The following is a 23850-nucleotide window of genomic DNA, read 5'->3' on the forward strand; positions in this document are numbered from 1 at the left end:
GTTGGGGCATCCCCATCACAGGATCTCAGGGACATCTTTGACGGCCAATGAGAGAACACAGTGTCCCATCTGGAATGATTGTCACTGGGCCAGCTGTGAAAGGTAACCTGGCGTACAGAGTGGCCAGCATCCCTGAAACGGGCAGTCATCATGCGCTGCTGTGTGTTTAGGGTTGGTGGGCGTCAAGACGGGGTTAGCATATTCCTTCCAGAAAAGGTTCTGCGCTTGCTCGTTATCAGTATCCTTGCCATGACCGCATCCATGCACACGGACACGCCAGGATGGATGGCCTAGAGTCTGGATGTTGGCCTGTTTTCAGTTATTTTTGCTCTCCAACATCTGCAGACACACGAGAAGATCCAAAGTAGTTCACTCCATAGACTGAGATTGGTCAGCTTCATGACATGGGACAATTTGCATCCCTAGAGGACACAGAGCACCTTGTTCTCCCTGCCCTGGCTCCTTCGCCAAGGAGCAGGCCAGCCAGGCAGGCTGTGCCAAGAGACCAGCCCTGCATGTGCCTCCGCAGCCTGTGGCCTCACGGGGCTGACCGGGACCTGAGTCCCAGGCCTGCCACCAGTCACTTTGCAGGCAGGACAGGAGGCCCCCCGTTCTTCCTGGGCTGGGGTGGGCCCCTCTGCTTCCTAGGAGCATGAATGCCCTTTGGATAAGAAGTCTTTCCTGCCAGGTTGGAGGCTCTTGATTTCTTTTTTTATGGGAAGATGACGATCGAACTGGGACACCTGGGTGGCTCAGGCAGTTAAGCGTCTGCCTTCGGCTCAGATCATGATCCCAGGGTCCTGGGATCAAGTCCTGCATTGGGCTCCTTGCTCAGCTGGAAGTCTGCTTCTCCCTCCATCCCTCCCCCTGCTCATGCTCTCTCTCTCTCTCTGATAAAATAAATAAATAAAATCATAAAAAAAAAAAAAAGACAATATCCTCAAACGGATTGTGGTGATGGATGTACAAATCTGAGAATAGACTTAAAACCATTGACTTGAGCACTGTAAACAGCTGAATTATATGGTATGTGAATTCTATCTCAGCAAAGCTATTACATATAAAACCAAATAACACAGCCTATACACACCCCGTGCCTTCCCCCCGAGTCTCAGAGTTGCACAAGCATTTCCTGGTCGGTATGTTTCACACTTCATGACACCAGGCCCCTGTTGACACATATCACCACATTTCTCTCTGGGAGAAGGTTGTACTCATTGATGCTTTCTCAGACACTGTATGATAGCCTGCCATCCTCCATTTTCTGGAAGAGGAGAATGCTTTGCTCAACGCCATATACCCCAAGGCTGCAGAGAGTCAGAGTGCAAACCTGACCAGCCCAGCTCTGGGCCCGAGGCCTGCTCTCTGGTCTCCATGCCTCCCGCCTGCTCTGGGCCCTGGGACTTCTGCTTTACCAGCAGCACATGGCCCGCACACAGCCTCCTGCCTGCTCGGAGCCTTGCGGGGTGTAAAAACACTTGCTAATATCAGACCATCGCACATGGGGGAGGGAGGTTGTGTGTTTTTACGGATTCTAAATTTAAATGTCTTAGAGACATACCAGCCAAAGGCAATGGGTAAATGCTGTCGGTATCCCGATTTAAACCCACAAGCAAAAAAAATAAAAATAAAAATAAAAAATAAACCGATAAGCTATAAAAAGACATTTTTGAGACAATCATGGAATATTGACTATACCCCAATGTATATCAATATTAAAGATGAGGTGAGTGTTAGATAACATAATATATTACTATTAATTTTGTTTGGTGTGACACTGGTATTACAGTCTTAAGGGCCTTACACATCATGAATTATTAAGGAGTCAAATCATATCAGGGCTTATTCCAACAAAACAAAAGCTGGAGAGATAGTTGAGACAAAATCAGTTACACGTGAGTAATTGTTGAATCTGGGTGATGCGTACGTGGGGATTCATTAGACTATTTTTGAAATTTTTCAAAACAAAAAAAAAGTGTGTGTGGTGTGTGCGTGTGTATACATACTTGCCAAGATCACAGAGATTTTTCCAAAGATAATATTTCTAAGGAAGTTAAAAACTGCACTCTCTGGTTGCCACTGACAAGAAAAGAAAGATGGTTTTTGTAGACAGGTCCAATTATTCCCGAAGATGTGTAAGACTTTCATGGGTCCGCAGAATGGGGAGGCCCCATCAGCTGTGAGACCCCTATCTCCCCACGCTCCACCGAAAGTGAGAGTTACGGTAATGATCAGCTCTCAAGTCCCAGAAACAGGTGGTGGTGCTACCTGCCTCCCAAGAGTTCACAAAGATCAGTGCTTGGAGGACCTGGTCCCAGGAAGGACTCACCTCTACAGCGCATTGCCCAGGAAGGTAATGACCACCAACTCAGCGACTGGGCAGGGGCTGGGAGGAGGGGAGGGCAAACAGTGCGTCAGTCCCTGAGGGCAAGGGTCAACCTCACCAGGTAAGCCGGGGTCCCCACCCCAGCAGGGACAGAATGCCGGAGAAGTTCAGGCATGCATGCCTTCAGGCTGGGCTGGAGCCAACGTGGATCTGCTTTCCTCTGTTTTATCTAAACTCTTGAATTCTCCCCACTGGGGTCAAGCCAGCACGCAAGGAACACCCCAGTCTTATATCCTAATTCCTAAGTGACTTCACTGGAAAGAAAACTCCTTTTTTCCGATGGGTCCTGCAATTCTCCTCTGGGTGACACGCACTGGTTCTTATCAGTCCGATTTAGGTCCCTTGGCGAGGCCAGACCCAACCCCTGTGTTCCGAGGATGGTGCCCTCATTGTCTAGGCCTGGGCCAGGCATCTGCCCCAGCAGCCAGGAGGGAAGCCAGCCACATGGGACCCAGCAGGCTGAGAGGAGAGAAGGGGTGATTCCACAGAGGAATCTAGGGCGTTGTCCCAGAGGGGAGGAAAACAGGCCCAAATGCCCCCCTACCCATTGGTCACTCCAAAAGTCGTAGCCGCCCACGTGCCTAGTGAACACCCAGGCAGACCCTCCTTGAAGCCTCCTTCCTGTCCCAGCAGGGTCCAGAAGGTTCTCATGTCCCCACCGCCTCAACGAACATGGAAACCAGGCCGCCACAGGAAGCAAGAATGGCTTCGGGTTTGCTCTGGGGCCCAGACCCTAGCATGGGATGCCCTCTACTGCCCTGTGTGCATGGGCCACCCAGAAGCACACCCTCTCCACTGTCTGATGGAAGGGGACACGGGAAGAGTCCTGGACCCCAAACTTTCACCCTCTGTCCCTGCCCTAGGCTCCAAGAATCATAGCCAAAGGCCACTGCTAGCCTGGACAACTTGGAGGGGACATGGGCTACCACCCTCAGAGAGCCCCTCTTCCACCCAGTCCTAGAACCTGCAGGACATGAGCGGTGGTATGGAGCAGTCCACTCAGCTGCCTATGGAGCCAGGCAGGAAACCAAGGCTGCACCTAGCCTAGGAGGGAGGACGGGGAGATCGTGAAGGGCAAGCCCTTCTAAGGACACAGCCGCACTCAGCTCTGGGCAACCAGAATTGTCAGAATTGCCAGCTCTTCTAACTGGTCAGAGAAACTGGAGGCCCAGGACACAGACTGAGCCCTTCTTAATCTCGTCTCAGCAGACAAGAGGGTGAGCAAGCAAGAACGCAGTATCAGAGTCTCCACTGAAATCCGTGGCAGTCAGAGTGACCAGCCGCCCCAGTTGGCCCAGGACCTAAAAAACCTCAGTCCTAAAGCCAGGACAGTCCCAGTAAAAGTCAGACAGCTAGTCTCCTTGGGTTACACCCTCAGACAGGATGACAGAGCATTTCCGGAAGGCAGCGTGCAAAGTTAAGGCAACCAGCCGGGCTGGGCCAGCTTGAGGGGTGCTCAGCCAAAGCATAACCACTCAGAAACCTGAGGGGCAGGACCCAGACAAGACAGTGTGGGAGAGGCCACCAGACCGAACCTGAGGCCTCAGGGAGAAGATTTATATCTTGACCGCACCCCCTCCCTCTCCAGACCTCCTGCTGGCCAGAGCCAACCAGAAGCCAGAGGGCCTGGGACCCCCAGGAAGGCCAGTCTCCCAGGGCACAGAACCAGGGAGGGGTAAAAGAGTGGATCTGGTGCCTTTTTGTCCCAGAGGAGATGCTTGCCTGAAATAACGGAGCCTGAAATAATACACTGCTTACCATCACCAGCCCCTGCATCTTGGCCAGGGTACCCTGCTGCTCTCCACTCACCAATGTCCAACAGCCAGGGCACGCAATCCCAGATTTCTGCCCGCCCACATGGACCCCCACCCTCTCCTGGCTGGGCAGAGCCCAGCTTTTCCTGGGTGCAATGGCCCCAGAAGTGGACAGCATTGGCATTCCTGGGCCAGATCTGGGCTTCACAGCACGATTTGAAATTCCTTCTTTCTTTCGTTCTTTTCTAAAGATTTATTTATGTATTCGACAGAGAGAGCAAGAGAGCACAAGCAGGGGGGAGGGGTAGAGGGGAGACGGAGAACAGGCTCCCTGCTCCTGATGAGCCGAAGGCAGATGCTTAACCGACTGAGCCACCCAGGTGCCCCACTTTGAAATGCTTTCTAATCAGAAATCAAACTCTGGCTATAAAGCAATATTTGTGGTACAACCACATTATTGTTTAAGTCATGACTACCAGGGGCACCTGGGTGGCACAGTAGGTTGAGCATCACACTCTTGGTTTTGGCTCAGGTCATGATCTTGGGGGTCATGGGATCAAGCCCCTCATCAGGCTCCACGCTCAGCAGGGAATCTGCCTGAGACTCTCTCTCCCTTTCCCTCTGCCCCTCCCACTCATGCTCTCTCTCTCTCTAAAATAAATAAATAAATCCTTTTTAAAGATAAATAAATGATGACTACCAATGCAAAGAATAATGTTTTAGGGGGTTGTAAAAAGTTGACACGATTAACCCTTAAAAATGTTTTTATTCTTTATTTCCTAAAATGATTATGCATCTCTTCTGGAAGAAAAAAGTTATAAAGACTTGTAATTAACCCTTTTTTTTTTTTAATTAACTTACAGTCAAAGAAGAATACGGCAGTTGAGGCTTGTGGCAGAACGGACGGAGGAAGAAGGTGGAACACGTCCATGGCTCCAAGGAACACCTCAGCAGGGTCAGAAGGGATGTGGGGGCTCTCTTGCCCCAGCGCTGGGGTTGGGGGGTGGGAGTGGGGTGGCGCCGGCGGCCAACTCTGCGCTAGACAACCCTCCCCCCCTTTCCAAGCTCCGGCCAAGCTCCTGAGGCCTTAATCCCTTCAGACCTACACTCTGGGAGAATTCTTGCCTCAGTTTCCCATCCAGCTCTCCACTTCTGGCCGTCCTCAAACCCTGGTCCCAGGCCAGTTTCTCAGACCCTCCCTCGCCCTGTGCCTTTTGCAGACGACCCCACCCTCGTCCCCAATCCCACAGAAGGGAAGAGGGAGGAAGAGGAAGTGGGGAGGTGGTTTCCTGCCCCAAGCCCAGGTCTGGCCTCATTCCTTGCGCTGCTTTGTGCTCCCCACCACAGGTCTCAGGTGAGGACCAGCTACCCCGGGGCAAGGATCTCCACCCAGGTCACTATACCCGGGGTTTCTGACCTGGGTTCCCTGAACCCTGTCTGCTGCCATAGGTACCACTCAAGGTCCCCCTTAGAATCTTGTGCTTCCCCTGCTCCCCCGCAGATGGAGTGATCCAACTCAGAGCTCCAGCTGCAGGCCTCAGCACCCTGCACCCCCAGCTCCCTGGACCCTCCGCTGAAGCCTGGGAAAGCGTGCGCTTCACAGCTCTGGGCTGGGCTGGGTCTCTCCGGGCTACAGGAGCTGACACCGAGGTCTGCCTGGCATTTCTGCTCTCAGAGGGGAACAAGAAGATCAGGAGTGACCGGGTACTACCCCAGGTCACCCGGCGGCCACAGCCCAGCTGGGGTAAGTGGAGACTGGTGGCAAGGACCCTGATGACAACACAGGAGCTGCTGAAAGCCCAGCAGGGCTGGAGTTCCCACAGGAGTTAGAGGGCAGCCCTCATCATACCATGGATCCCACAACCCTCCCCAGGCCCTAGTGGAAATATTACAGAAAAAAGCAGCTGAATAGGGCCTGTGGTCAGAGGAGAACAGGCACATTCCATGTCTACCAGGACAGTCATGGGGCTTAGTGGGTTGCGTGGGAGGAGGAAGCAGATCTCCGGGTTGTTTGGGAGAAACCAGTCAATGAACAAATCCCCCAACTATATAAAAGCTGACCTGAGGTTTGAAAAAACAGTGCAGGTGAAGGAGCCATGTCCGTGGCAGCTCTTTGCAATCTTAGCACGTGGTCCTACTCTGCGGGCCAGAGGGGTCAAGGTCACTCCTGGAAAGTGGGGCCAGAACCATCCACGGTGATCAGCCCTGTGGGCTTCTGGCTCTAGCGACTCAGGCTCACTCTCCCGGGAGCACAGGTACAGGGCCAGGCTGGGGGAGGTGTCTATGCATGGTCTTCCATCTTCCTTCCTCTGACAGCGGCTAAGCCTGGGCCTCCTGATCCAGACCAGCCCCCTACTTCCGAGCTGGGCGACTCTGGGCAGATTGCTTAATCTTACCAAATCCCAGGGGCCTCCTGGGTTGCACCAGGACATGTCCCTGCTAAGGCCGAGGGCAGGAAGGGGCTCTAACCAGCAGCACCTTATAGGCTGGGACCACCAGCTGCCTAACTGCACCCATGAACCTCAGATCACTGCTCCCGCAGGTGGAAGGAGTCCGGACTCTATTCCGTTGCCAATGCCAGAAGTCACTTCAGAGTGCCTCAAGGGAAGATGGGAACTTACTGAGCCTTGACACTGAGAATTCCAGGGATAAATCCTGGCTTCAGCCCCAGCTAAATCCAGGGGCTCCCAAAAATGTGCATCTTCCTCCATCCTAGAGATCTGTTTTGCTCTGGATTGCCTCACTCTCAGACATGCCTTCCCCTACCCCATCCCAAAGTTGACAAGAGGGTCCCCAGCATCACCAGTCTACCCTCCAGCCAGCTGTGCCACCAGGCTCAGATTTTCTGGTTACCCCCATGTCCCTGAACAGGTTGTCAAGAACCCAGCATGGGCCACATGCTGATCCCTGTACCAATGCCAAGGCCAGGGGGACCTAGTGGCTAGGTGGCCAGTCCCAGGCCACATGACTAGTCCCCAAAGCAGAGGGGATAATGCTAACCCAGATGCAGGTACCTCCACAGGGGTCCTAGCATCCATGCCACTCCCCACCGGAGAGCTGTGAATCCCCAAGGAGGAGGAGAGGCAGATCTGGACCCTGGTAGGGGGGTCTTCTCGCTCTCTGTGTGACACTGGGTTAGTGTCTCCCTCCCACCACTCCATAAGTGCCAGGTAGGTGCCCAGGCTGGATTATTCTCACTCATCATAAAGTCCCCTTAAGCATCAGGAGAGGCATGAAGCAGCTGCTTAGGAATAAATGAAATGAAATGAAATGAAAGCGACCCTGCACAGTGAAGGGTGAGAGGCAGATACAGAGGCTCCAGGACCGGCTCCACTATTTCCCAGCAGCGTGACTCAACCAAACCCCTTCCTACTGTCGCTGAGCCTCAGTATCCTCAACGGGCAAATGGGTAAAACAAACACTTCCTCCCCGTAGGACCTGCAGAGCTGTGGTGAAGCGAGAGAGAGAGAGAGAGAGAGAGAGAGAGAGAGATTACATCAGGAAAGATGCCCCAGACAAGACGCAAAAACCTTCGTTTTGTTCTCTAACACGACTGCGGAGGATCTGTTTAGAATTCAAGATTTTTTTTTTTTTTAAGTAAAATAAAAAACACCAGATGGCTTCAAAGTACGCAAATGTTGGGCCAGTTCTCGTGACCTTCCTCGGGAGACCGAAGCCCAGAGCGCAGTGGGAGGGGAGGAGACGGCCAGGAACCAGGGCGGAGGAACGCGGGTCCCAGTGACTCACGGCGGGGCCGGATTCGGGCTCCAGGCCGGCGGGCGGGCGGAGAAGCCCCTGGCTGGCTCTGCCAGTGCGCTGAGGACAGATGGGCCAGCGAGGCTCAGGGCGGGGACGGCTCCCCGGGTCACCCCAGCTCCGCTCACGACCTGGGGAATCCCCGCCTTCGAGTTCCAGCTCTCCAGTAAATCCCGGGTTCGAATTCTGCCACCGCCAGAGTCAGCCAATTCTGGCCGCCCCGTTTGGGCAAAGCCCCTTCCCACCTCGGAGGGGCCCCAGTTTTGTCATCTATCCGTGGGGCTCTAGAGTTCTGACCTCACAGGGAGCGGACCAGGCTTGAAGGGCTCCCGTGCGCCCTCGGAGGGGCCTGGCACACAGAGGGGCGCGCAGGGGAGCGCGTGCACCATGCCGACGTTGCGCTCTGTGCCTTGCACCGACTGTCTTAATCCTCACCAGCACCCGGTAGGGAGGTTCCACTGTCATCCCATTTTACAGACGGGGAAACTGAAGCACAGAGCGTCTCAGTCCCCCGCCCAAGGGCCCACGCCTAGACCGTGTTGAGTCTGGATCTGACCTCAGACCGTCAGCCGCCCCCAGTCCATCTCCAGGACCCGACGCCCGCGCGCCCCGGGAGCCGGGAGCCGCCCCTCACCCAGTTCCCTGACTCCTGGGGGCCCAGTCCCAGCCGTTGTCACGACAACCGGGGACCAATGGGGAGCAGGCAGGCGGGAGGAGGCCCCGCCCCGGCCCCGCCTCTGGCGGAGGGCTCCGAGCTAAAAGGGCCGGAGGCCGGGCGGCGGGAGCCGAGGCCCGCGGAGCGCCAGGCGCGCACGGAATTCCGAGTGTCCAGAGCGTGCAGAGTCCCCGAGCCGCGAAGGGCGCAAGCAGCAACCACGATGTGCGGTGAGTGTGGTGGGCGCGCGTTCCCGGCCCCCAGCTTCTCGGCGCCTGGCCCCGAGAACCGGGCGCCAGGGACGCGGAGGTGGCGCGGGATGGGGGCATCTATCTGCCCCCGTCCTAGAACTAGGGGCTTGCACCGGCCGGGCCTGCCTCCTCCTGCCCCCCACCCCGTCCCGAGTGGCTGTTCCACGGAGGTGTGGGAGAGGAGGGTGCCCAACCCCGGTCTCGGACTTGGTGAGGGCGACCCGGCCCGGCCCCCCAACAGAGGAGACAGAATTGGTCCTGTCCCGGGCCTGGCCCTTCACAAATACAGAAGTATCCGCACCCCCCCATCCCAGTACGGAAAGCGCCCCCAAGTCGGCCACAAAGGCGGCCACGCGCAAGCTCACGCATCCCGGGTCCGGGGTGACCAGCGCGGCTCTCAGCCCACCGCGCCCACCGAGGAGAGGCGACCCCACCTGCACCCTCCCGGCAGCCCGCCGGGCTCGCCCCCCTGGCGTCGGGAGCAGCCCTCGTGCGCTCGGCAAGGGCCTGTGCGTTCTCCTCGCGTCCCAAAATGAACCTCTTGTCCCTGGAAGGGTTGATTCCGTGTTGCCGCCTCTTTGCTGAAAGAGCTCTCTGCGAGGCTTGGGGGGAAAGGCAGCATCGACCGCCGAGCCTCGAGCCGGAGCTGGGAGAAGGAATCCGGGATGGGGAGCAGGGCTGGGCTCGGGCGTCCTGAATTCCGCGGCGACACGGTGCTGTCCGGGGAGGCTGCTGGGCCGTGGGGAGGGCCGCGGCGGCCCTGCGCGCACATCTGCAATTCCTTACTCTCCTGGCTGGGCCGCCTCCGCCGGCTGGGGAGAGGGCCGGGAACTTCTGCTGGGACAAAAGGTCACTGTGCCTTTTTTTTTTCCCCCTTGAGTAGGATTCAGTTACCCATTCCAGCCTCCTGTGGCTGGAGGACCTGGTGGGACTTTTGAAGCCATGAAAGGCCTCTGTCTGACTTCGCCCAGGGCTGTGGGGTGGGATGCGCCAGCGGCGAGCCCTGGGCCAGATCTGTACAGGCCTTGTTTCCGAGGCCAGCCGATCCCGAAAGTGAAAAAGAACGTCTGACCAAGGAGCCGGCAGCCCGCTTTGGGATGCAGCCCCAGCCGCCCCCCGCCCCCCCCCCCAGCCCAAGCAGACATCAGTTTAAATTCCTGAACCTTCAGCAAAAATCTCAGGGCTGCGGGGCATCATTAACAATGTATAGGGCTGCCTGTGGGTGTTTCTGGGCAGAGAGACGAAGCAAAGGTGGCAGTTTTGCCAGAAGCCCTTTGGGTTCTAAACCCCTCGGTGTGGCATTCAAGGCCCTTGATGGGAGGCTGGAGAGCCAGACTAGTGGACCCACCAAGACCCTTGCTCTGGGAGGGTCGGCCCCTGGGGCCCTGGCAGCCTCCCTCCTTCCTCCTCTCAGGTGCCCTCCTGTGCCACCGCCCCCCCCAGCACCCCAGCCTTCCTTCCTGCTTCCTACCTGCATCCAGCTTTCTCTGTGGTGCTTTGAGCCTCATGGAGAGACATGGGCTCAGACTCTCCGGATCTGGGGTTTTGTTCTGCTGTCTTAAGGGGTTGCACGTGTTTTGTCCCCTAAGGAAAGGATGAGCTTTGGGCTGTAACTACCTACGTGCTCACATCAAGGCTCCCCCCTGGCGGATCCCACCCTGCAGGCGTCGGTGAAGGCAGGGAGCCATGTGGAATTCCCACATGGGAAAGTTATTTCCTTTGCAAGTAGCCAGGAGAAAGTCTCAGCTGGATGCTAATGTGTCTTTTACAGCTCTGTTATACTGGCCAGGCACCCCTCACAGGGAGGAAGCTGTCCCAAGCTCAAACCTCGCAGCAGCCGCTGGCTAGAATCAAACATGTTGTTCTGGGGTTTTTGTGTTTTTTCCCCCCTGGATGATGGCCTGTATATGTTTGGCAAGTGATATTGGTTTTCCTTTTATTGTTGTGTCCTTTTGTAGTGCATTTATTTAGGCTTTCAAAAACTTAGTCACTTTTATAGAAAAAACATTAAGGAAATGGTTGCATACTTGGTACAAGGATACGGCAAAAACTGCGGAGAAGCTCCCAGAAGAAGCCACTCACCCTCGTCGCTCTCCGTGTGGGGACGCTGAGGCCCAAAGAGGTCTGTACCCACCTGTGTCTGAAGAGGAGTTGTTTTAGGTCCTCTTTCTGGGCTGGATGTGACCACACTGCGATCCGCCACTTGGAAGCCTCCTCAGAGGTTGAATCTCCAGGGCTGAGTTCCTACAGGGGTCAGCGGTTGCTAATAATGACCGGGCTCAGATTGGTTCTTGCTCCCCGTCGTCTTCCCGGCGTCTTTCGCAGAAAGCCGGACCCAGGCCTAGCTGATCCTCCGCACACTAAGCAGCGCACTGAGAGCGTAGCTAAGGGACACATAGGTCCTCATAGGTGGTCTTGTTGTCATCTGAGAGTTGCTGGCATTTTGCTGACTTTGTGCCAACAGAAAGGTTACCATATTCCCTCTCCTCATCTCCTCCCTTCTTCGCTCAGCCACTAGTGATTTACCGCTCCCGGAGAGGTCCTGTGTTTTCCAGGCCCTGGGCCACAAGGTGATCCTGCCCTCAGAGAAGGGGCCAGAAGTTGGAGAGGTGGCGCAGAGGTGGTCACCAAGCAGGGGTGGGATAACGCATTAGGTCAACGCTGCCAGACGGGGAGGACCCTGGGACCTGTGCCAGACCAGTAGGCACCCGTCTGTCTGTGTGGTGCACAGGACTCACACTATTTCTCACAGCCACCAAATGACACAGTTGGGAGGTTTCCCGTTAGTAGGTGGGATTTTCGACTTCTCTTGAAAAAGATCCGAAGATGAGCAACCCCGAGTGTGTCTATCTGAAGAGTGCACCGTGGCCCCTAGGATGATGGGTGCAAGCTTCCTTGGTTCTCCTGCCCAGGTGCCTCACTCGCTGATGTTACCTAATGGCCCCCGTTGCAGTCTGAGCTTGAGACCCCAGCGTGGTGGAGGCGGGCTGCCCTGACTTTGCCAGGAACAGTGCCACAAGAGCCTGGCCTCGAGTAGGAGCTTCACAGAGAGAAGGGGGGTGGGGACAGGTGCGCCAGGCTGAGGGCACAGGATGTGCAAGTGCACGGTAGCAGGGACCACGCATGCGTGGGCACTGGGCAAAAAAGGATTGCACTTCTGGTCTGTGAAATTGTAAAGTTTCCCTATCCTTTACAACCGCATTTAGTAATTTATGTGGCTGGGTGAAAAAGTTGGCTGTGGAGAACGAACGAATTCTTAGTTTTTGCTAGAAGTTAAAGCCCTCGCTTTGAATTCATTATCTTTTGTCTTAGTTGGTGAATTGGTGTCCGCCAGCCGCTGTAACAAATTACCACAACCTTGCTGGTGTAAAACAACACAAATTTATTTTCTCGCAGTTTTGGAGACCAGAAGTCCAAAAGTCAGTTTTACTGGGCCAAAATCAAGGTGTCAGAAGGGCCCCACTTTCTCGGGACGCTCTAGGGAAGAATCTGTTCCTTGTCACTTCCAGCTTCTGGTGCCTGCCAGATTCCTTGGCTTTTGTCTCCTTATTCCAGTCTGTGCCTCTGTGGTCACATCCCCTTCCCCTCTTCCAGGTCAAATCTCCCTCTGCCTCCCTTTTATAACACTTGTGATTGCCTCTAGGGCCCACCTGGTTAATCCAGGAGAATCTCCCATCTCCAGATCTTTAATTTAATTGTATCTATAAAGACCTGTTTCCATATAAGTATTTTTACAGATTCTAGGGATTAGGACCTGATATCTTTGATGGCCATTATGTATCCCGCTACAATCAGGCTCTTGCTTTTAGGTGCCTTCCCCAAGAATAGCCTTGTGTTGCTAATCCCAGATGCTCAAGACATGGCCACGAGGACGTTGACCAGAGGGCTACCAGTACACCCTCTATGCCCAATGCACACACCCAAGTCCCCTGGTCCCAGAACTTGCAGACTGGACCCACCATAGTCAGAAGGTGAATGTAGGCATCAGTTAAAGACCCCATCCTTCACCGGCATGGCGCCACATACCCAGTTGGACTGAATAGTTCTCAGTTTTTCTAGAAGTTAGGTCTTACTACGTCCTATAAATATGGCGCTCACTCCATCCTGCCGTCTATGCATGTACATACTCTTCCCGCTCATCTCTTCCCTGCAAGAAGCAGGCATGGTTTTATTCCCCCAGAATCAAGAGGGGCCAGGACACACACATACACACACACACACACGGTCTATTCACTTGCATGGTGGTCTTCACGAGAGCTTGTCATGTGCTTAGGGGGCTTGTTTCTCATTTCATCTGAGGAAACAGCCATCCAGGGAGATTACATGACATGGGGGAGACCTCACCTTTTCGTCCTAGACTTCTTCCGGCTCTGGGAACCCCATCATATTTGACACCCCTTTCCTCCCTGTAACAGTTCAGTTCATGGACGGATGCCACAAAGGGACTAAGCTGGAGTTGATGGGGCATAGACTCTGGGGTCAGGTCACTTGCCTTGCCACCTCTCCAAGCCACAAGAACTTTGCAAAACAGAGTCCCTGCTCAGGGATGTGCAAATAAATGTTTGACAAGTGGCTCGCCATGGCTAATTTCAGGTTATCATTGTGAGGTCCCTAAGCGTGGAGTTGAGAAGAGACGCGTGTGGTTGGCTCTCAGGAGCTCACATCCTGCCTGCAAGACTCCCATGGGCACTCTCAAACAGAGGGCTTTGCAGAGACCAGCTGGAGAGGGGCTCAGCACTGGAAGTGATCTCCCCACTTCCCCCTCCTCCTTCCCATCATCATGCCATTCCTCCCTCAGTCAGTCTTATTCATCGGGGCTTTCCCAAGTTCACAGAAACCTTCTGGAAATTTTGTGATGTAACATTAGTAGACAGTGCTTTTAAACTGAAAGATTATTTTTATATTTAGTGAAATTTGCTTATAAAGGAAGATGGACTTGAGGTAACAAACACCCTAAGGAGGAAGTTCTGGAGATTAATTTGATGCAAAAATAAGCAATTTCATCTGATCATCTGCCTCTTTCACTTTCAAAGGGAATCTTTCCCTGAAAAAAAGTTTGGCTTTTTTTTTAATAGCCAAATTTTGGCAGGTTAAACAAGACTCACACTTTCTTAAAAGTATTTTTTAGTACAGTTGAGAGTATATGTTGCTTCTCCCTTTGTTCTTCGTGAAATCCTAAAATGACAGGGACACCACAAACTTTTTTATTAAAAATAGAAATGCCTTGCAGGCAGGAAGCAGAATCTCCTGTTATCACAGGGATTCCTGTGGTGCGGTAACTTTAACCCATGGAGTCCCAGTGAGGCCAGAGGCAGGGGGAGGCTGTCCTGACCCCGAGCCAGGCCCTCGGGTCCCTGTGTCTTTGTGTGAGAACCCTGCCGTGGGACCTCTGCCTTTGCTCTCACTTCTGCGAGGAGGCATCTGCGTTTGTCCCCATTTCATCAGTATAGTGTTGCCCAGAGAGGCCACAGCTTCCTCTCAGTCCTCCCTGTTGGCCCAGTGGCCTCCCCGACCTGGGGGCCTCACCCAGGAGAGTAGACCTGCCTCCCCTTTCCTAGCACACCACATACACACACCCAACCCTCAGACCCACTCTCACGCCCATACACGCTCACACTGACACGCTCCCACGTACCTAGCGCTCAGACTCGCACACGTCTGATGCTCAAACACGCATTCACACTCCTACACATTCCCACAGCACACACACTCGTATGTATTCACACACAGCAACATGGCTCACTCACTCTCACACACACACACACCCCTGACACTCAGACACTCACACTCAGACACACTCTCGCAAGCACACCACTTGGGAATTTTCTGAGGCGGAAGTCCAACTGGCATGCATGTCCTCTGTCTGGGTGGGGAGTCCCCAACCTGAGAACTGGACTAATGTCTAATCTGTACTAGGCTCGTGGACTTCAAGAAGGTCAGCCCCTTCACTGCTGAGGAGCATGGGATGGTGGTGGAAGAAGCACCTTTACGAGTAAGGAGGGGGGTGGTCCCAGTCAGGCTGGGCCTACGGAGTGAGCCCCTAGCCCTGTGGGGCGCAGGCTGAGAAGCATGGGCTGGTGGTGGAAGGAGCACCCTTAGTCGGGGGAGGGGGGTGGTCCCAGTTTGGCTGGACCCACGGAGCAAGCCCCTAGCCTGGTGGGGCACAGGCTGGATCCTTCACAGTGAGGGCAGGGCTTTCATGGCGAAGCTGATGCTTGGAGAGAGGGAGAGATTTTCCAAAACTACAGCCACATTTTCAGAACACAGACCCCAGCCTGCCCACGGTGAATTTGACCTCTCCCCTTGTCCTCTAGACCTCAGACAACCCCTGCTCCCCTCCACCACCCCAGGTATTCCAGAGGTTATAAAGACTCCACGCGTTCAGTGCTCCTAGTTCTAGCCATGTGTCCAGGGAACGTTGCCTCTCGATCTGGTCATTGTCATTGTCTGTCTCTTGGAGGTTGAGCGTCCCCTGCGTGTGTGGAAGAACCTCGTCCTAGTGCCTTTGGTCCTGAGTCGCCTGTATGAGCTATCAAGCCATTTTGCAGAGGGGTTGTTAGAACCCCCAGACCCCCAAGGCAAGCCAGGCAGAGGGGCCGCAGTCCCCTTTCAAAGGGCTAGTCTCCATCCTGCTTCTCATCTGGAGCCTTTTCTGGAGTTTATCTCGGCTTTTCTCCCTCTAGAACCTTTGTTCACTCGCTTTCCCCCTCAGATTTAAGAGTAGGGCCCTGAAAAGCTGTTTGGAAGCTCTGGATGCCAGGGTGGGGTGTGGGCATGGGGCATGCGCTGAGCTGGGGTGGTTAGGCCACAGCAGCCTCTGTCCCAGGGCCAGACATTTCTCGAAGCCACCTCGGGAAGATTTCACCATCCTGCCTGTGCAAGGGAGGGAGAGATAGAGGGGGGCCCAGACTTACTATCGTTGCCACGGCCTGGATGGACAGAGAAAGTGGAGTCAGAAGCAGCAACGTCTGTTGGGGGCCAAGAGGAGTTTCCTGATGTCAACATGGCCCCGGACCCCATGGGGGTGGGCGGGGAGTGGGAAGTCTTCTCATCAGGAGTGAGGTAGGCATCTGTCCATAGGTGTGAGCTATCTCTCTCTATGTGAGCTACTTCTCACCCCTCGGGGTAGGATTGTAAGGGCTTATGCTGATTTGGGGGGCAACAGGAGACCCCGTGCCATCACTCGGATAGCACCCGGCTGTGACTTACTCAGGTCTTTGGCCTTGGAGTCAGAGGTGCCCTGTCTGGGTCCTTGGCCCAGGACCCGGGGAGGATCAGATGAGATCGGTCCTGAAAGTATTGGCTTCCTGGGTGCCCTGCGCACCTGCTACTTGGCATCTCACACTCCCCAGGAGCAGGAAGACCCTTGGGGGACCCTGGTCCAGTCCTTTTACGCACTGGAAGGTGTGTTCACACAGAGCTTTCTCCGTGTGGCCCTTGTTCTTCTGGGTGAGCGGGACGGGGGAGCCATGGAGAAGTCAGTGAAGTCAGATTGCGCTGGATGACAATCCCATGCCTACCAATATCTAATGCATATAGCAGCACGTGGTAAGATGGTGTATAGGGGACGTGGGGAAATATTGTGACCATACAAAGCACCCACGGGCAGTAGAAAGGGAATTTCTGTCCTATATCCAGTACCTTCCTCCAAGGCAACCACTGCACCCCCCTGAACCCCCGGGTCTTGGATGCCCTTCCAGAAATACCGTATGTGTCTCCCCACCCTTCCCTGCATAACTTAATATGTTCTGCGAGCTGCTTTTTCCCTTGACACATCTTGGAGATGTAGCTTGTTTTCCAAGAGAACACAGAGCCTCACCTTGTTCTCTGTGGAAGACCACCTGCCCGTGGTCCCACGGTGGCCCTGCCAAGTGGCTGCGCTGTGGTCACTTACCGGGTCCCTGCTGTCCCCTGTCTTCAACGACCGCAAGCAGTGCTGAGCAACCGTCCTCGTGCACACACACCCCTCTGCACAGCTATCTGTTGGATCCATGCCTAGCAACCGCTCTGGTCAACAGATGTGTACATTTTTAATTTTGAAAGATTGCCAAATTGCCTTCCAGAAAGGGTGCGCAAATTTAAACTCTCGCTTGATTGTCAAACTGTTTGATCGTCGCTGATCTCATAGGTAAAAAATGGAGTCTCGGTGGAGCTTTTGTTAGGGATGGTAGGGATTCCAGAAGGGCATTCTGATGTGAATGGCAAGAAAAATGCCTGGGAGAGCAACTTTATTCCATTTCTTTATTTTTCTAAAATGGTAAGAGCCTGGTGTCAATGCTGGGTGGGTTTTTTTTGTTTGTTGGTTGGTTTGTTTTTCCACTTCATCTCGAGAGAGTGCAGAGAGAATCCTGCCAAGAGAGAGCTGCAAGAAAGGAGGGATGGCGCTTAGTTAATGAAAGAGCTTACTGAATAGATGTCTGCATGCAGGAGGTTTTATGTTGAAATTAGATTTACGCTTTCTTGCGTAAAGACCTTGAAAACCACTCCTTGGCAGCCCCCGTCACTACAGGGTTCTCCCAAACTGTGCATGAGCGGCTGGGAGCCTCCTGGCTGGGTGTGGACGCAGCTGGTGGTCCTGAAGACAAGGACACTTTAACCAGCCTCGCTGCCCCTCCTGGGGCTCTGGTGGCAGCACCCCCAGCTCCCCACCAAGAAGGCTGCTCGGATCTCAGGGCCAGAGGCACCTCCAAGAACATACGTGCCTGACAGAAGGACTTCATAAGTGCACTTTGGCCCAGAGGAAGGGGAATCGCAGGGGAGAATTAGAGAGCAGAGCCCTAGAGCACTCTCATGAAGGCATTTCAGATTCCCAACCTTTCCCGAGTTGGGATATGAGCCTTTGAGTCATCTGCAGAGTGTCTGCTCCCCTTCGTGAGGTGCCGCTGTAATTCTAGAAGGATTCCCGGGATGCCAGGGAAGACTCCAAAAATGATCTGTGAGCAGCTCCCCCCTTCACATAATTGTCTCCCATGCCTCCGTGGTCTTTACAGTACCTGGAATGTGCCCACATCCCCACCCCACCCCTGGGGAACTTCCTGATATTTTGCAGAATAATGTTATGAAAATTTCACCCGAACATTAGATTGTAGTGGTGGTTGGTCAAGTTGACCCTTGAACAATGGGGGCGTTAGGGGTGCCAGCACCCCGCGCCATCGAAAATCTTGCGTGTAACTCTGACTCCCCCAAAATTCAGCTACCGTTGACCAGAAGCCTCACCCAGAAGCATTAACACATATATTGTATGTTATATGGAGCATATACTGTATTCTCATATTAAGTAAGCTAGAGGAAAGCAAATGTTATTAAGAAAATCCTAAGGGAGAGGGGCGCCTGCCTTTGGCTCAGGTCATGATCCCAGGATCCTGGGATCGAGCCCCGCATCGGGCTCCCTGCTCAGCGGGGAGCCTGCTTCTCCCTCTGCCTGCCGCTCCCCCTGCTTGTGCTCTCTCTCTGACAAATAAATAAATAAATAAAAATCTTTTTTTTTAAAAAAAGAAAATCGTAAGGAAGAGAAAATATATTTATAGTACAGCACTGTAGGTCTCAAAAATAAATAAATAAATGAAAGTGCACCCCGGCAGGCAATCCCATGTTGTTCAAGGGGCAACTGTCTTGAAAACCATTGAATTATACACTTTATTATTATTTTTTTTTTTTAAAGATTTTATTTATTTATTTGACAGAGAGAGACACAGCGAGAGAGGGAACACAAGCAGGGGGAGTGGGAGAGGGAGAAGCAGGCTCCCCGCGGAGCAGGGAGCCCGATGCGGGGCTCGATCCCAGGACCCGGGATCATGACCTGAGCCGAAGGCAGACGCTTAACGACTGAGCCACCCAGGCGCCACCCAAATTATACACTTTAAATGGCAGAATATTATGGTATGGGACTTATATCCCAATAAAGCTGCTCAAAAATTTTTAATGTTTCCATTAGAAGATAGCTATTGGTTTGTTGGTTTGTTTGTTTTTAATGTGTAAGGGGACAAAAATACATCCTCTGCCCAGACGTGTTGAAGTCTGAAGGGTAGGGTAAGTTGTGAGTTCCTGTGTGACCCAGACACTCAGCACCTTTGCCCGGCGGGGTGGGGGTTGCCTAAACTGCACACGGGGCCTCAGACTCAGCGGCTCTCACCTGACCTGGACTCAGCCAGGAAGGCAAAAATAGCTGACCGCCAAAATTACCCTCAGCCATGTTAAAAAGAAAGCGTCTGTCCCTGCTCAGAAAGCATGGGGGGCATGTTTTTATATAGAAATTCTACACTTTCATACTCGTGTGCAAATATATCCCGTGTACAGTAACATACAGGACATAAGAATGCAAAATATCATTTTTAGCGCTGTTTAATCTTATCGCCTCACTTTCGACTGCACCTAGAATGAATTTTAGCAAGTTAAATGTTCGTCTGCTATGACCATATTCACATCCCTTTAAGGGACGTCCAATCACTCCTTCAGAAACACTGTATTGACGGGCACCTGGGTGGCTCAGTCTTTAAGTGTATATATTATGAAATAATCACCATAATAAGATTAGCGATCATCTATCCCCTCACATAGTTAACATTTTTTCCTTGTGAGGAGAACTCTAAAGAGCTACTCTCTTAGCAACTTTCAGATGTACAATAGAGTATTCTTAACTGTAGTCCCCATGCTGTGTATTATATCCCCAGGATTTACTTATCTTATAACTAGAAGTTTGTACCCTTTGACCTTCTTTACCTGGTTACCCCATCTCCTGCTCCCCACCTCTGTCAACCACCAATCTGATCTCTGTATCTATGAGTTTGGGTTTTTTTAGATTCCATATATGAGATCATACAGTATTCGTCTTCCTCTGTCTGACTTATTTCACTTAGCATAACACACTCATGTTCCATGCCATGCAAATGGCAGGATTTCCTTCTTTTTTATGGCCGAGTCATATTCCATTGTAAACATATACTATAATTTTTTGATCCATTCATCTGTGGATGGACACTTAGCTTGTTTTCGTGTCTCGACTATTGTAAATAATGCTGTAGTGAACATGGGGGTGCGGATATCTGGCAAATTTTTACTCCTGGTCAGACAGGATAATGACAATTCTGTCATCCCAGGAAAACAGTGGGAAAATTAAAAATTAAAATAAAATCATTAAAATTGGGGAAATAAAATCATTAAAATTGGGGAAATAAAATCAAGAAATGGGCAGAAGACATGAACAGACATTTCTGCAAAGTAGACATCCAAATGGCCAACAGACACATGAATAAGTACTCAACATCACTCGGCATCAGGGAAACCCAAATCAAAACCTCAATGAGATACCACCTCACACCAGTCGGAATGGCTAAAATTAACAAGTCAGGAAATGACAGATGTTGGCGGGGATGCGGAGAAAGGGGAACGCTCCTACACTGCTGGTAGGAATGCAAGCTGGTGCAGCCACTCTGGAAAACAGTATGGAGGGGGCGCCTGGGTGGCTCAGTTGGTTAAGCGACTGCCTTCGGCTCAGGTCATGATCCTGGAGTCCCGGGATCGAGTCCCACATCGGGCTCCCTGCTCAGCGGGGGGTCTGCTTCTCCCTCTGACCCTCTTCCCTCTCGTGCTCTCTGTCTCTCATTCTCTCTCTCAAATAAATAAAATCTTAAAAAAAAAAAAGAAAAAAAAAAGTATGGAGGTTCCTCAAAAAGTTGAAAATAGAGCTACCGTACAACCCAGCAATTGTACTACTAGGTATTTACCCCAAAGATACAATGTAGGGATCCGAAGGGGTACGTGCACCCCAATGTTTATAGCAGCAATGTCCACAATAGCCAAACTATGGAAAGAGCCTAGATGTCCATCAACAGATGAATGGATAAAGAAGATGTAGTATATATATATAATGGAATATTATGCAGCCATCAAAAAAAGATATCTTGCCATTTGCAACGACGTGGATGGAACTAGAGGGTATTAGGCTAAGTGAAATAAGTCAATCAGAGAAAGACATGAATCATATGATCTCACTGATATGAGGAATTCTTAATCTCAGGAAACAAACTGAGGGTTGCTGGAGTGGTGGGGGTGGGAGGGTTGGGGTGGCTAGGTGATGGACATTGGGGAGGGTATGTGCTATGGTGAGCGCTAATGAAGGGGGGGGAATTGGAGGGGGAGACGAACCATGAGAGACTATGGACTCTGAGAAACAAACTGAGGGTTCTAGAGGGGAGGGGGGGTGGGGGGATGGGTTAGCCCGGTGATGGGTATTAAAGAGGGTATGTACTGCATGGAGCACTGGGTGTTATATGCAAAGAATGAATCATGGAACACTACATTAAAAAAATGAATGAATTAATTAATTTTAAAAATATTGGGGAAATAAACCTTTTAATCCCATTTGTCCCTGAGGCAACACTGCCCAGTAGTTTGGAGCATTTTAAGTGCTGAAGTCAAATCTCCTTGGTTCCCAGTCACAGCCCCCCAGGCTCTGTTCCAGAAAGTAAAGGGGGGTCATGGTAGGTCCAGCCTCGAAGGCTGATGGGAGCTTTGATTCACACCTGTGTGGGAACTCTTGGCCCAGTGCCTGGCACGTAGTGAGTTCTCAATAAGATGAGTTACTCTGAATATTCCTGAAGGCCAGTATTCTTCACGATCCATGCTCTCGCTTCCCTGAATAAAGTAGATTTACAGTCACTCTACTCCACATACATTTATTGAGTAAGGATGGTGTGCCAAGACCTAGTGAGAAATATAAAGATAGAAGTGTCAGCCGGTGTACTTATCAGGGGATGAAGGTATTCCAAGATGCACGAGCACGGGGGTGGCCCAGAGCAGGGGAGCACATCCGGCGGAGGGCCTGGGAGGGGACAAGCCAGCCCTGGGAGGTAGTGGGAGCTGAGCTTTGAGGAGGGCAGGTTTCCCCCAAGTGGAGCAGGGAGGACAAAAGAACAGAGGGATGAGAGAATAGGGAACTCGCAGGGCGGGACAGAGACAGACCAGGGGTCCATAGTCTCGAGCAGGGAGGGGGCGGAGGAGTTTGGGGAGAACCAACAGGACGGCTGTTAGTTCTTATTTGAGAAAATAGTATTTTGAAATACAAATACAGAAAATACAGCCCAATAAAACCTTAGGGCATGCAGATCTCCCTGGAAGATAGGGATTCTCCGGAGCCAAGAGATGGTTTTACTTTTGCCTTTGTAAAAGCCGCATTTACAGATGTAAAGCTCTAGGCAACAGGGCCGAGTGGAAAGGAGTCGAAGCCTCAGTCCCTGTTTCACCTGCTTTAGGAGGACTCTTCCCAGGCCAGTTCTGTGCAGATTAAGGAGTCCACATAGGACTTCCAGATGTCCCCAAGTGGCCAGGTGGTTTTGCTGATCTTTGCTATTATGTATTTTTTGAAGATTTTATTTATTTGTCAGAGAGAGAGAGAGCACAAGCAGGGGGAGCAGCAGAGGGAGAAGGAGAAGAAGGCTCCTCACTGAGCAAGGAGCCCGATGCGGGGCTCGATCCCAGGACCCTGAGATCATGACCTGAGCCGAAGGCAGACGCTTAACCGACTGAGCCACCCAGGCATCCCGATGACATCTTAGTTTTGATGGAAACTGGTATATTCCACTTTTTAATTTTTGTGATGACACATTGCGGGCCATTAAAATTATGTTTTTAGGGTCACCTGGGTGGCTCAGCTGGTTAAGCGTCTACCTTCGGCTCAGGTCGAGATCCCAGGGTCGTGATCTCCAGGTCCTGGGATCGAGCCCCGTGTTGGGCTCCTTGCTCAGCGGGGAGCCTGCTTCTCCTTCTCCGTCTGCCTGCCTCTCTGCCTACTTGTGCTCTCTCTATCTGTCAAATAAATATTTATTTGTGTGAGAGAGAGCACATGATCACGCAAGGTGGGGGACAGAGGGAGAGGGAGAAGCAGACTCCCCGCTGAACAAGGAGCGCGACACAGGACTCAATCCCAGGACCCTGAGATCATGACCTGAGCCGAAGGCAGACGCTTGACCGACTGAGCCACCCAGGCGCCCCTTGGTCTTTGCTATTATAAATGAAACCGTGTCTCAGATGTTCAGCCGTAGGTGACATTCTCCACAGTACAATCGTCAGGCCGGGGTGTCTGATGTGCTCTTCATATGCCCCCTGAGACTTTTGTCACGGGCTGGGCTGTGGGCGACGTGCGTCCCGAAGCAGGAGGGGAGCACGGCTCTCGCCTACGCCAGAGGAAGGCTACGCGTGCAGCCCGGAAGCCGTCGGGCGATGCCACCCGTGCGGGTGTCCCCAGAGCTGGTGTTTTCCAAACACTGACCGAGTGACTGATAGACATGTGGTTCTCCCTGTCTTTCCACAGGAATCTTTGCGTACATGAACTACAGAGTCCCCCGGACGAGGAAGGAGATTTTTGAGACCCTCATTAAGGGCCTGCAGAGGCTTGAGTACAGAGGCTATGACTCGGCAGGTGGGTCCTGTGGGCTGCCACGGCGTACGCAGAGCATTTGTTCATTTAATGTGAAAACTAGAGAAAAGTAAAAAGAAGAAATAAGGGTAAAAAAAAAAATCTCCACCCAAAGCACTCCCGTCGATATCTTTGTGTCCCTGCTCTGGTCGCTGCTCACGTTGGGGTGGTCTGGGGGGCGGGGGGTGTTGTGCATAGATATTTTTTTGTTTTTAATGTGATCGTTACTACAGATTTGTAATTTTATGTCCTGTTTTCATCTCTCTCCCGCATTTTCTGTTCTCCGTGATGGTCTTTCTTGGTGGCTGCACACTCCTCTGATGGATAGATGGGTCCACTTCCCATTTTAAATTAAGCAGTCTGGGGAGAAAGGGGGAGCCAGATAGTTTTATGTCTGTCAATTCTTCACAGAGAGCAAGTCAGATGAAAGCCCGCAGGAGCGCCAATGCGGGGGCGGGGGGGACCTGTTATATATAGCAGGAGAGTGCACAGTGCACAGCGTGATGAAGACCCTCCAGCGAGCCCGCTGCCCTCAGTGGTGGGCCTGGAGGTGCCTCCCTTGCAGGCAGCCTTCCAGGACTGCACCCCGGGTAGACGCCGGGCCAGGCGGCCACGGCCTCTTCTTTCTGAGTCGG

At 52.6% G+C, this 23850-nt stretch overlaps 1 protein-coding gene and 1 long non-coding RNA gene across 3 annotated transcripts in view; both read left to right on the plus strand.

The window, feature by feature from the left end:
* Positions 1–5655: 5655 nt before the first annotated feature.
* Positions 5656–7770, plus strand: LOC144380992 (uncharacterized). The gene is made up of 2 exons (XR_013445387.1): positions 5656–5884; positions 7576–7770. It is a non-coding gene; the product is annotated as an uncharacterized LOC144380992 (long non-coding RNA).
* Positions 7771–8629: 859 nt separating this feature from the next.
* GFPT2 (glutamine--fructose-6-phosphate transaminase 2) overlaps positions 8630–23850 on the plus strand; it is a 41410-nt gene continuing 26189 nt past the window's right edge. Inside the window, exons 1-2 of one of the 2 annotated variants that reach the window (XM_036069304.2) lie at positions 8630–8781; positions 23111–23218. In XM_036069304.2, coding sequence (XP_035925197.1) covers positions 8775–8781; positions 23111–23218 — 115 coding nt within the window. In that variant the 5' untranslated portion in view covers positions 8630–8774. The remainder of the gene's footprint in view (positions 8782–23110; positions 23219–23850) is intronic. The other variant, XM_036069305.2, reaches the window with a different exon arrangement.

The sequence above is a fragment of the Halichoerus grypus genome, chromosome 2, assembly GCF_964656455.1.
Source record: "Halichoerus grypus chromosome 2, mHalGry1.hap1.1, whole genome shotgun sequence".
Lineage (NCBI taxonomy): Eukaryota > Metazoa > Chordata > Mammalia > Carnivora > Phocidae > Halichoerus > Halichoerus grypus.